Consider the following 14,027-nt stretch of genomic DNA (forward strand, 5'->3'; position numbering starts at 1 on the left):
TGATTACCTCTTCTTCAACATCCAAAAGTCCATTGTTAGAGTCAAAACTTCCACAGGTCTCTGTTGCAAGTAACCAATATTCAGTTCCGAATGCTACCAAAAATAGGATAATGCCAACAGCACTAATAATTCCTGCCACAAGTGCAGCAATTCCAATCTTCATGATAGAAGGACTATATTCTTTGCTAAAATTGCATGCAGAAGAAGCACTGAAAGGACCAGTTGCTAAAGCAGTCTGTGGGTCTCAACAGAAGTCACTATTTTAAGACCAGGATTAACATCTTTTTGTAGCTGGTCTAGGTTTCACCAGGCTATGGGAGAAGAGCTATTAAAAGCAGATGACCTGATTGAATTAAGCCAATGATCTAACACAAACCTGCTTCAGAATCAATGAAAATCCCCCCCTCTCTTCCTTCCTCCCTCTTTCTATCTACACACACTCATCCAAGCATAAGCACATACAAAGACAGATCAGCTCCACAAAATAATTAACAAGATAGGTAAAGGAAATGTAAGATAGCAACTTCTGTCTTTGGTGTAAGTGAAATTAGTGTTGTCTATAAATAAGGTAAGTAGGTACACAAAGGAACGATTATAGATTGTGGTGATTATCTGGGAAATTCTAATAAATATCACTTAGCTATAAATGTGTAATTATATTACTACATAATATATAATATAATCTCAGCACTTACATATTGGCTTTGAAGATTCAGCAGTACAGCTATGAGCACAACTCAGTACTAATGAAAGGAACAGTAAATTTTCCTGTTAAAAAGGAATTGACCATTTCTCCTGTCAGAGCTATCATTTTCTAACTATAATTTGGTGCAAGAACTAAACAAGACATTAAGAAAGATATACAAATCAAAATATTAATTATTTGTTCAGAAAACAGACAGTTGACAGAAAATCCTTGTGATCAGAGGTGTCCTCTGTTAACAGGAAGAGGCCAGTATGATCTCATATTAGAAGAATGATCTTTATACTTACCTTGGGTTTGAGTCTCACTTATTCCACTTACTAGATTACAGGCTTTGAACAAGCCTTTAAACTTCATTCTCTGTGTATTAAATTGATGATAACAGTAATGCCTAATTTAAATTTGTGACTAAAATATGAATCAAATAATACCTGACACATGATAAGCAAATGATACATCTTTTTTTAGTGACTTTAAGGAAAAATTTCTAGGTGAGAATGTTATTATAAAAGGAAGCAGAAGATAGTGCATGTCCTTATGGCATCTATTATTGACTAGAAAAACAAGTGGATACATATGCATCAGATTAAATGTTATAGAACATATTATAAAGTGTTAATAATTATTAGCTAGAAGAAAACAGAACATTGAATTACATCTCTTTGCTGGGTGCCACTAGTAACACTTAATATTTGAAATGGGGTTAGAGGCACAGAAATATGATATAGAGGTTCAAAGAATGTTGTAGCAGCTCAGGGAACCAAGGACTGTGAAGGATATGGACAGGTGGCAGAATAGTGGGGTAGGGCTCCTGCAGCTGTCGCAGGAAGACAGGCATTGTCCAAATGCCCCAGCGAGCTTACTCTCCAACTTCAATTCCTCATATCAAATAACAAATGCAAATTTTTCCTAAAATTTCTGGCTGGCCATCTGAAAACATGTTCTTTAAGTAAAAAAGCAGTTAGGAATGCATGTAGGCAAAGAAGAAAATTCAAATCATCTTTAATTAGGAATAATGATGCTATTTTTAAGCCAAGAGAGGTTCTTAGTGTCACTAAAGTAAAAACTTTTTACATGTAGTGTTATGAAAAGTTATGAATCTCTAATGAAGATTATAATTATTATTTCTGATGATATACTCCAGTTTGAAAGGCCCCTGGTCAAAGCTAGAACAGAAGATTCATAAAGCAGTTTTGGACTAGAACACGTGTAAATGAGGAAGCGCTGCCACATGGAAGTTACCACCTTTTATAAAAGAAATGTGGTTTACCCAGTCATGACCTTGACCCCCATTGCTGGGAGCTCAGGACTCTAAACTGACAGCTAGGGAACCTGAATGGGACCCAACTAGGTCCTTTGCATGTGGAAGACAGTTGTGTGGCTTGATCTGTTGGAGTGGGGGAGGGGGTCTGGCAGTGCGATCAGGAAATATCCTAGGTACATGGACCACTTTTTTGGAGCCTATTCCCTGTGGTAGGATACCATGCTCAGACTTGATACTGGGGAAAGGAGCTTAATCCGCAGCACTTTGATATGCCAGACTTTGTTGACTCCCCACAGGAGGCCTTATCCTCTCTGAGGACTGGATGGGGCCTGGGATGGAAGGAGGTGGGAGGGGATAGGAGAAGGGGAGGGAGGGGGAACTATGTAAAATGAAAAAACAAATAAAAAAGTGTAAGGTTTTACATTTTATTTTTTTCTGTGAACTATTTGTTTTCTATATGTGATTAAAAGTCGAATAAATAGTTTTTATTTTGTTAAAAATCAGTTATAAAAATAAAAACAGATAATAAAAATAAGACAAAAATAACTGGCAGTACGCAAGGGGTTGTCTGTTAAGATTTGATGATTCTTGGTTTTAGAAACAAGGACTGGATTTAGCATTAAAATTAAAAAAGAAATAGTTTGATTGTTGAAAAATAAAATGATCCAGCTGTCGAAACTGTGGATTCAATGATCTGGTTGCCATGCAGAGCTTTCCTTTTATCAAAATTCATCTTTTACATAATCGCTTCTCTCAATAATATTATCGTCATGAGATGGAGTTCAGCAATTCAGATCATTTGTTGCTCTTGCAGAGAATCAGATGCTCTTTTCTGAACTCTCTGGAACCCAGACACGTATGTGATGCACATGTTGGCGAAATAGTCACACACAAAAAAATAAATTTAAATAATTATCTTTAAAACTGGTAATAATGACTGGAATCACTCACAAGAGGGAAAAAAAGTATATCATCAGTTTATAAAAAACACAGAGCAGGGGCAGTAATGGCACTTGGTGTATACTAGTACTTGAGCACTGGTTTGATGACCTGAGTTTGAATTGCATTCTTATACCACATGGACCAGTTCCCCAGAGAGTGAGAGACCAGGCACAGTGGGATGGGCCCTTCCGTGTCAATCATTATTCAGGAAAATGTCCCACAGACTTGCCTACAGGGAAATTTGATCAAGGCAATTCCTCAGTTGAAGTTTCCTCTTCCAAAAACTACCAGAGTACTTCTGATATACTTTTGCTAAATAATGATTTATGACTATGACTTTGTTATACTTTGATATCACATAATACAAATTGTCATTCATTATTTATATTATTTTATAAATAAGAAAAATAATAATATATACAAAATGTAAAGTTTACTCCATGTGAATTGTATATAGTTTCTAAAATCAAACTAATTTTTTCCATTATTATATTAAGACTAATTTGATAACTATTCTTCATGTGAGTTTGAGTTCATTTTACAAAACTATAATGCATAATTTTTATAACAAAATCTAAATACCAAATTCACGTTTAGCAGAAATGAATGCTGCTTAACTTGACTTAAGCTGATTATTTTTGGAATATAAATCAGCTCAGTCAATATTTTAGAACATTTTAATTATTTTTAAACTGAGGCTCAGTAATTTTGAAAACTCTTTTGGGTTCTCCCATGAAGTTTCACTATCTCCAGAAGTAACACAGGATCTATGTAAAGATAAAATGCTAAAGATGACACTAACCAGCTACAACAGGGATCTCCAATAAATGGCAGTTTGCGAACATGTGGGCCAGTGAATGAGAGAGGCACAAGAAAGAAAAGAATAAAAATAGTTAAAGATTTCCAAATGAACAATAATGAAAGTATGAGATGATTGTGGGAGCTCATCCTCCTGCTGTATGACTTCACTGAAGCAAAAGCACATTCATTTTGCATTTCACATTCTGTTATGTCACGAGGAGCCAACTAACATTACCTAAAACACCTAAGTTCATATCTGAGACCATTTTATGTTATGAATTACATGTAGTTATTGAATATAAATGTTTTGTCTCATAAAAACACAATGGTTAACTTAAAGACAATGAAAAGTTTTATATACACACATATATACGCACATACATATACATTGAACATATACACATGTGTGTACAAATGTATATGCACAAATATGATATGAATATAGACACATACATATACACACACATATATACAAGGATGACATATGCATACACATGTACATACATTATGCATACATATATAGATGCACATGTATGTTCATACACACAGTTATATGTCTGTGTGAATATGTGTGCATGCGTATATGTGTTAGCGCATAAAGAAACATATGTGTGCATAAATATATACATGTGTTGCATATATGCATTTATAAAGACATGTACAAACATATGCATGCATATATGCATACACATACACATATGGATGTATAGAGAGATAGATATTTCTACTACCATTCCTTAGTCTCTAAGTATCAAATCTTTGGATTCTACTGTGTTATAAAGTTCGACTTCAAAAATTGCAATATAAATTGCTAATATTTCTTTTAATTTTGACAGTACAGGTGATTGAAAACAGAGCTCCAAATATGCTAGGCAACTGGCTCTGCCACTGAGCTATATAGCTTTTTGTTTGTATTCATGCATCTGTACTGGCCTGACCTTGGAGTTTTGACAAGCTATGACCTCAGCTGCAGCCTCTAAGAGCACCTGCTGTGCACATTCACCACATTCCCTTTTAAAGGGGTCCTGCCCACCATTCATGTCTTTCTTTTTCTCTGTCTCTGTCTTTCTGTTCCTTTCTCTCTCTCTCTCTCTGTCTCTCTCTGTCTCTCTGTCTCTGTCTCTGTCTGTCTCTCTCTCTCTCTTTCTCTGCTTCTCTGCCTGTCTCACTCTCTCTCTTTCTGTCTCTCTCTTCTCTTCTGCCTCTCCTGTACCCAGAGGCCAGTCTCCTCTCTTCCCTTCCCCCTTTTCCTATTCACTTTCCTCCAATTAAAAAAAAAAACTGTCACATGGAGTCTTTCTCTTCTCTCTCTCGCTGTTTTTTAAATTACAAGAGCTTTAATGATGAATTTCATTAAAAATAGATTGATTAATTTTGGGTTGGAATTAAGAAAGATTTTTCAAAATTTACTGCAATGACCCTAAACTTATTTCTGCCATTTTATACTATGTATTTATGCAAGTTGATATTCTTAGTTTTAAAGATTATAGAATCAAAATAACCAACTATAGAAACTGACAGTCATTAAGTCCTTTAGTTATTAAATATTTATTCATGATTTATTTCTTCAAGTAAAAATAAACAAACATGTCTCTCATTAGTATGCAAATGTGTATTTATGTATAGTAAATACTAAAATCATATATGTATATGTAATTTAAAAAAGATTTTATGTCCATAACATTTATTTTTAATGTTTTAACTTACCATCCTTGGCAATGCCCTATGCTAAAATATTAGAAAATCTAACAAACATTATCATGAATATTAAAAACTTTTAATTATAAGGAACTGTAAACAAACATCTATTTTGTTCAAAATCCTACTTTGGGCTTAGGATGGGGTTACTGAATATTTTAGTAATATTTTGCTCAGGGAAAATACAAAGAAGTGAAAAAATAATTTTATTTTTTATTGCCTTGGTGTGAGAGATGTAGGTCATCTCATGTGGAGAGAGAAAATGATTCTTTTTAAAATAAAATTGCTATATTAAGAGTTAGAACATTCTCTATTTTTATTAATTATGGCCTAACAATCAGTCTCTTAGGTTAAATTTTCAATGCTTTAACACAGTTGAACAATATTGGGATTTAGTTCCTGATGTTTGTATTGGCAATATATAGTACCATATTTTAAGAATATCAATTCTTGCATTTTATTAAAAAATAAAAATCAAAGAGGACAAAATATTAAAGACATTATTTTGATGTTTTTAATTCATAAAAACAATATATGGTGAGTTTTCTAATTTTTTTGTATTTTCTACTATTTGGTAGCCTTTAATCTAACTTTAGACTTTGTCGTACACTAAGTAGCTAGTCTGAGCTTTCAAGAATATTCATGGACATTTTAGGTTTTTTTTTTTACCTGAATGAGGATATTTTGAATTCTCTTTTGAAAGACATCTGATTATTAAATAACTTCATATTTATGTTTTAACTAAAAATTTTTATAAATCATAGCAGATAGTCCTAAAAGTACAACTTAGATGTCTACAAGCTGTGGGCTAAGTGTTTTTGTTTTCCCTTCGATAGCCCAGAACTTTTGTTAGTAATGTAAAGAAATATCAACGGCAATGTTGCTTTTGTTTTCTTTTTAAACTTTAGTGATATATTTTAAGTGTTGTCTGAGTTTGGTGCTAGAACTTGCTATCTGCCTTTTGTTCTGTTCACAGCTTAGATGTCCTCCTGAGGACAAAACTGTCCGCTCAAAGCTGGCATGGCACATACTCTTTCAAAAACAGTTTAAATGAATATCTTTTTTATATTTGTTCTCAGTACGGCCAAGGTGTTATGGTAAGTTAAAACTGCAAAAGTAGAAAAAATAAATTATAAAAAGTAAAAATAAAAATAGTTATTAAAAATAGTTTATCATAACCTGCCATGATAAATTCAGCTCCCAATCCCTCCATGAAAAGACTCACCAATAGTCCTGAAGAAGGTTCTCTAGTGTAATATTTTCCATTCAAGACTCTGAGTGTTTCTGAAACTGGGAATAGAAGCAATACCATAAAAAGACAATATACTACAAACTTGTAACCAATATTATACAAATTGGGGAAAAATCAGAATCTTCTACTATAATCAAAAAAAAGAGAACATACCCACTTTCTCTATACTTATTCTAGAAGTCTTAGCTGAATAAATAAGATGAGCAAATAAAAAGTGATCAAAAAAATTCTGGAAACTTTTGGTCACACCAGTCAGAGAAGCAGGCAGGCTAATTGCACATCATCACAACTCTCTCTTCTCCAAATCTAACACCACATTCTTACCTAGCTCTGTAGCAGCCCTCCTATTGTGGCTTCACCTTCCTTTCTGCTCCCATCTCCAATTTCTCATACAGATATTACCCTCCAAGTTTTTACCACCCACTCCACTCATTGCTTTATCTCAGATACCCAGCTCTAGCAGGCATTCCCTGGTAACCCACAGGCCAGGGAAGTAGGTAGGCTGACTGTGGATTTTGACCTCCTCTCTTTTCCTCCAAATCCAATCTCCCCGTCTTATCCCTATCTCTGTAGCAGACCACACACTGTGGCCTCTGCTTGAGCCAGGCTAGCACTACGGGTCTCTCTCCCTTCCTTCCTTCCTTTCTTCCTTCCTTCCTTCCTTCCTTCCTTCCTTCCTTCCTTCCTTCCTTCCTTCCTTCCTTCCTGCTTCCCTCCATCCCTCCCTCTCTCTCTCTCTCTGTCCCCATATCCTGTGTATCATACAAATCATTCCCTCCTCCTGCAACCTTCTGTCCATTCATCCCTTTGTCTCAGATGCAAGCTCCAGCGCGCAATCCCTGGAAACCTTGCCACACAGGCCAGGGAAGCAGGTAGCCTACCAAAAGGACACTTGCTTAACCATGTTCCATTGGTCCTCTATTCATAAAAACTAGAAATTAGAAACAACCTAGATGCCCCTCAACAAATGAATAGAGAAAGAAAATATGGTACATTTACATAATGAAGTCAAGTCTTTAAAAGATGAAATAATGAAATTTGCACATAAATGGATGGAACTAGAAGAAATCATCCTGGAAGAGTAACCCGGACCCAGAAAGACAAATATGGAATGTAATTGTTTATATGTGGATATTAGCTGTTAAGTAAATGATAAGCACACTGCAGTCTATAGAATCACAGATATTAGGTACAAAGTAATGGAATAGGTAGAACAAATAGCTCTCCCTAGAAAAGGGAAATAGAATAGATAGCTATGAATGGACAAGAGGGGGACTGAAATGAAGGATCAAGCAAGGAGGATGAGGGAATAGAGGGTCAAAGGAGAGACTATGGGTAATGACAGCGTTTCCTATAATATATACTGCTACAATCCACAAGATTATGCAGTGAGGTTTCAGCTGATAAAGCATATGGTCAATCCACCCAAATAAACACAATCTGAAGGAGGCAGGCACGGGCATTAGATATTGGGGGTACTGTCTTTTCAATAATGGCTGTTCTTACAGTAAATCTCTTATGATGCCATAGCACTCTCTTTCTCTAAGTGGGACTTGTCTCAAAAGATTCAGCAGTATATAAATTATGGAACACAATTTTCAACATGTGCTGGTATACCAAATTACTTTTTCCCACTCTGTGGGACCTCCAGTGAAAATTTTAGTCACCTAGTCAAAAACCATAGTTCCCACTGTCTAATCTCCACTCTGTTCCTCAAGATAAACTTAGAAATCATTTCCCTGCAATTATATTTCATTTGGCAGGACATTTGGTCAAGAAAGGAGTCTTTAAAATTTGGGGCCTTCAAAGATAGGGGTTGGCATGTCCAAACTTGTGTGATTATTAGTCCTTCCTGATGAAAAGATTAGGTGTCCGAAGTTCACACACAGCCGACTTGCAAAAGTACTAACCTCAGTTGACCCTCGCTCTAACCCTAAACAAACTATTTGCTTCCTATACCTATTCTCTCTTTGGTTTATTGATACAGGAGTTTAATCTAGGAAATTTACTGTCTATGTCTTAACCCTGAAAGATAACAATTGTTTATTTCGCCAGTTCTGGAGAAAAGTAATCCCTTTCACACAGATGGAGTGAGGACAACACAGCCATTTGGCAGGGGCAGCAGAAAATTATCAGGCCATGGATTTTTTGTACTATTCATCCATAAATCTCCCCTGTTCTAACTGCTTATGGTGATAGATGTAATTTGTAGATCTGAGAAGTCTCTTGTAGCTAGCCATGCTGGAGTAAACACTAATGCGGACCAGATTCCACATGTCTTCTTCTGCAGTTATGTTGGAAGCCATAGCAACCCTGACGCTGATCACAGATGTCCCAGTCAGCTGGCAGAGAGAGTGTCGACTTCTGTGTCCCTCCCCACTTTGTTTTACATTTATCAATCGCAAACCTCTAGTTTAATTAATCACACCTAAGAATGTAGTATCATGCACAAACTCCCCCTTTTCCCTCTTAGAATTTAAAGCTCCCTAAATCAACTTTTTATGCCTCTTAGTGCTTTCCAGGCATCTTTCTAGCCGTGCCTCCCTGGGGCCAATGAAGATGCTGATAGTGTCACTTTGGACAGCTCTTGTCTGTTTTATGACCCTGAGAGGGCATTGGAGTTGGCCTCCAAAAATCTCTCTTTAATATACATATGTAATGGATGAGAAAGAGCTCTAACTAGTTATCTCTTCTCACCAAATGAAGCTTCCACCCCAGGAATTGGTTATATATCATTGTGCTGTTGGGGTTAGCACACCAGGCCCTAAGCTATGCTTTTCTTCCCTTTCACAAGTTGGAAGTTTAGCTGGGTGGGATCTTGCCATTAGGTCACCACCTTCTTTATTCCTTTAAACACCAGGCTTTTTTTTTAAATCTGTTCATCTCCTTGAACACAGAATTTAGCTTCATTCTACTTCCTGTACCCATTTTCTTTCTAAACTGTACTTTTTATATTTCCCCTTGCTCAGCTTTCTCCTTTCACTGAAGAACTTCTGAAGAGTGAACACTAATAACCACATAACAGTTTCAATATTAGGCTGCTTTGAAATTTCCTTTGCCAGCACAGCTAATCCAAAACTCTTCAATTTAGCCTCAGGCAGACTTTTTGGACACTGACAAAAACAGTCACGTTCTTCGCCATAATATCGCAAGACCAGTCTATAGGCCACATATTAAAATTCTTCTCTGAAACCTCTTGAGCCAGGTCCCCACAGTTCAAATCACCTTAAAACCACTCTCTTCCATGTTTCCACTAGTATGGCCCATTGAGGCCCACTTATGGTATTCAACAACTTTTCTTTCTTTTAATTACATTTTAAATTTTATTTTACATATCAACTACAGTTTCTCCTTTCTCATCTCCTCCCATTCCCTAACTTCATCTTCTTTCTGCCCTGCCTCATCCACTCTTCCTCTGTCTCCATTCAGAAAGGGTAAGGCCTCCCATGGGAGCCAACAAAGCATGACATAACAAGTTGAGGCAGGACCAAATTCTTCTCTCTTTCTTCAAGGCTGAGTAAGGTCTCCCCCATATGGAATAGGCTCCAAAAAGACAGCTTGATATAGGATTCCCCTCTGTATGCTATAAATATGTTTTATTATCATTGGTTAATAAAGAAGCTGCTTTGTGCCTGTGGCAGGGCAGAATAGAGCAAGGCAGGAAAATTAAACTGAATGCTGGGAGAAAAAAGGTGGAGTCAGAGCCATGTAGCTGCTGAAGGAGACAGATACCCAGGAACCTCACTAATAAACCACAAGCCTCATGGTAAAATACAAAATAATAGACATGGGTTAATTTAAGATGAGAGAGATAGTTAATAAAAAGCCCAAGCTAACAAGCTGAGCAGTGTTTTAATTATTGCAGTTTATGTGTGGTTATTTTGGGTCTAGGTGGCCAGAAAATTACAAACAGCCTCTGCCTACACCAACTCATACATCAGGAACAGGTCCTGGTCCCAGTGCTAGAGGCCTGCACAAACAGACCAAGCTCCACACCTGTCACCCAGATGCAGAGGGCCTAGGTCAGTCCCATGCTGGCTTTCTAGCTGTCCATCCAGAGTTCATGAACTCTTACATGTTTAAACAAGCTGTCTCTATGGGTTTTTTAGCCATGATCTTGACCCCCTCCTTGCTCAAATGAACCCTCCACACTCTCTTCAAGTGGGCTTCATGAGCTCAGCCCAGTGCTTGGCTGTGAATCTCTGAATCTCTTCTATCAGGTACTGGATGAAGGCTCTATGATGACAATTAGGATAGTGACCAATCTAATTACATGGAAAGGCCAGTTCAGTCACTTTCTCCACTATTTCTAGGAGTCTTAGGTCATGCTTGAGGGTTTCTGGGAGTCCCTGGTATCAGGTTTCTCCCTAACCCTATAATGGCCTCCTCTATCAAGATATCCAAGATATCTCTTTCATTGCTCTCGCTCGCTCTCTCTCTCTCTCTCTCTCTCTCTCTCTCTCTCTCTCTCTCTCCCTACCCAACTGGAACATACTGATCCCTCATGTTCCCTTCCCTATCCCTCACTCACCTCTACCCCCACTGCAGCTTAACCTGGGAAATTTCATCTATTTCCCCTTCCCAGGATGATCCATGCATGCCCCTTTGGGTCCTCCTTGTTACCTCACTTCTCTGCAGCTGTGGATTGGAGCCTGGTTATCTTTGTTTTACAGCTAATATCTAATATCCACTTATCAGTGAGTACATACTGTGGTTCTTTGAGAAAATCAACAAAATCAACAAAATCTTATCCAAACTAACCGAGAGAGAGAGAGAGAGAGAGAGAGAGAGAGAGAGAGAGAGAGATTATCCAAACTAACAAAATCAGAAATGAAAACGGGGCCATAACAACAGACACTGAGGAAATCCAAAGAATCATTAGGTCATACTTCAAAATCCCGTACTCCACAAAATTGGAAAATCTAAAAGAAATTGGCAATTTTCTGGATAGGATCCACATACCAAAATTAAATCAAGACCAGGCAAACAATTTAAATTGTCCTATAGCCCTTAAGGAAATAGAAGCAATCATTAAAAGTCTCCCCCCACCAAATAAAACCCCAGGAACAGATGGTTTCTGCGTAGATTTCAACAGAATTTCAAAGAAAAGCCAATACCAATACTCCTCAAATTGTTCCATGCAATAGAAACACAAGTAACACTGCCAAACCCTTTCAATAATAAGGCTATAATTACCCTGATACCCAACCCACACAAAGATACAACAAAGAAAGAGAATTACAAACTAATCTCTCTCATGAACATTGATGCAAAAATATTCAATAAAATACTGGCAAACCAAATCCAAAATAATTTTTTTAAAAAAAATCATACACCATAATCAAATAGGCTTCATCCCAATCAAAATACAAAACTTCATCAATGAAATCACCAGATAAACAAACCAAAAGGAAAAAAAGCATAGCTATCTTACTAGATGCTAAAGAATAACTTAAAGTTTAATGACTTTTCTAATTCAAAATCCACATTTCTCCAAACAAAAGCATGGTCAATCTTATCAAAATACCACAGTCCCTGCTACCTACTTCTTTCTTAGTGTTTCTATTGTTGTGAAGGGATACCATGACCATAACAACTCTTATAAAGGAAAATACTTGATTGGGGCTGGTTTACAGCTCAAAGATTTACTCCATTGTCATCATGGTGGGAAACATGGCAACATAAAGGTGTACATGGTACTGGAGAGGTAGCTTGTGGGTACCCATGTTTCTTCCCCTTTAATTCGTGGCGATTTGCAGGGCCATTTGACCTCTGGCTCCCTGGCTTTTCTGCACTTGCACTGGCAAGAGAGTTTAGCTTAGAAAGAACTTGACCCTCTTTGTTATGGTAATTCCACCTGTAAACAAGGTTCCAGCCTCGGGGCCCTATACGCCTGCCACACCTGCCTCCCGCAGCTGCTTCTGGCCTTGGGCACCTGTCATCCTCTTCCACTGCTCCTGATGGGAGGGGGCTTTGCCCTTTTGCCCCCTTGCCCCCTAGTATATATACCTGACTTGAGTTTAATAAAGTTGCCATTTACTCTTTGGTGAATGAGCAAGGTTTCTTTGTGTCTGTGTGATTCAACCCTTAGGATATTCATCCATTCTCGTGGGCTTGGTTCAGGAAAGCGTGCACCTGTTCCGAGGTCTGGGTATTCACAGAAAAGTGCAGGCAACAGTAGCTGAGAGTTCTACACCTGGATCCAAAGGCATCAGGAAGACACTGTGAAATACACTGGGCCTAGCTTGAGCATATAAAGGTTCAGAGTCCACCCCGGTGACACACTTCTTTCATCCTTGTCACACCTACTTCAGCAATGCCTGCTACTATGCACATTCACAGAAATAAAAAAAAAATCTTAAAATTAATATGAAATCATAAAGGACCACAGTTGGTCCAAACAATTCTGAGAAAAAGAGCAACCCCTAGAGTGGTTACCATAGTAATATAAACAATGTGGTACTGGCATAAAAATAGACCTGTAGTTTAGTGGAAGTAAATTAAAGACCCAAACATTAGTATGTACAACTAAAGTCATCTAATATTCAACAATGAAGCCAAAGTCATGTACTGGAGAAAATACATCATCTTGAACAAACGGTTCTGGGAAAAGTAGATACATATATGTAGAAGAATGCAATTAGGCTCATATCTATCACATTGTATAAAAGCTAAATCTATAATGGATCAAAGACCTAAATGTGAAACCTGACACTGCTAGAAGAGATCTTAAGCAGTACACCACAGGACATAGATATAGGAAAGACTTTCTAAATAGGCCCCATTTCCCCAGGAATAGAAACCAACAATCGACAAAGAGACCTTATAATACTTAAAAGCTTCCGTAAAGCTGAAGAAGCAATGAATTGAGTGAAGAGGATGCCCAAATAGAAAAGCATATTTGACAGCTGTACATATGACAGAGGATGGATATTCAGAATATATCTTTAAAAAACTCATAAAACAGAATCAAAAAATATAAATGACTCACCCAAAACTGGGCCTAGGGCAAGAACTGAGCATTCATAAAAGAATAAATAAAAAATGACTAATAAATCTCTCAAAATTGTTAACTACTCCTAATCATTAGTGAAATGCCAATTAAAATGATGCTGATACATCATCTGACCCAGTCAAAATGGCAAAGATCAATAAACATTTGACCAAAAATCTAGAGAGGATGTGAGGAAAAGAGAAACCCTATGCACTGTTTTATATGTGCAAACTGGCCCAGATACTCTGGAAACCAGTGAACAAAATACCCAAAAATCTAAAAATAAATCTACTGTATGATACATTACATATGCTCAAAGGACTGAACATAGATACTTTCTCAATCATGTTCCTACTTTATTCAAAATAGCTAG

At 37.0% G+C, this 14,027-nt stretch overlaps 1 protein-coding gene across 1 annotated transcript in view; it reads right to left on the reverse strand.

The window, feature by feature from the left end:
• LOC146889164 (transmembrane protein 182-like) overlaps positions 1–163 on the reverse strand; it is a 46,289-nt gene extending 46,126 nt beyond the window's left edge. The window contains exon 1 of the mRNA XM_085684677.2: positions 8–163. Coding sequence (XP_085540803.1) covers positions 8–163 — 156 coding nt within the window. The remainder of the gene's footprint in view (positions 1–7) is intronic.
• Between the last annotated feature and the right edge of the window lie 13,864 nt (positions 164–14,027).

The sequence above is a fragment of the Myodes glareolus genome, chromosome X (genome assembly GCF_982192425.1).
Source record: "Myodes glareolus chromosome X, mMyoGla1.1, whole genome shotgun sequence".
Taxonomy (NCBI): Eukaryota; Metazoa; Chordata; class Mammalia; order Rodentia; family Cricetidae; genus Myodes; species Myodes glareolus.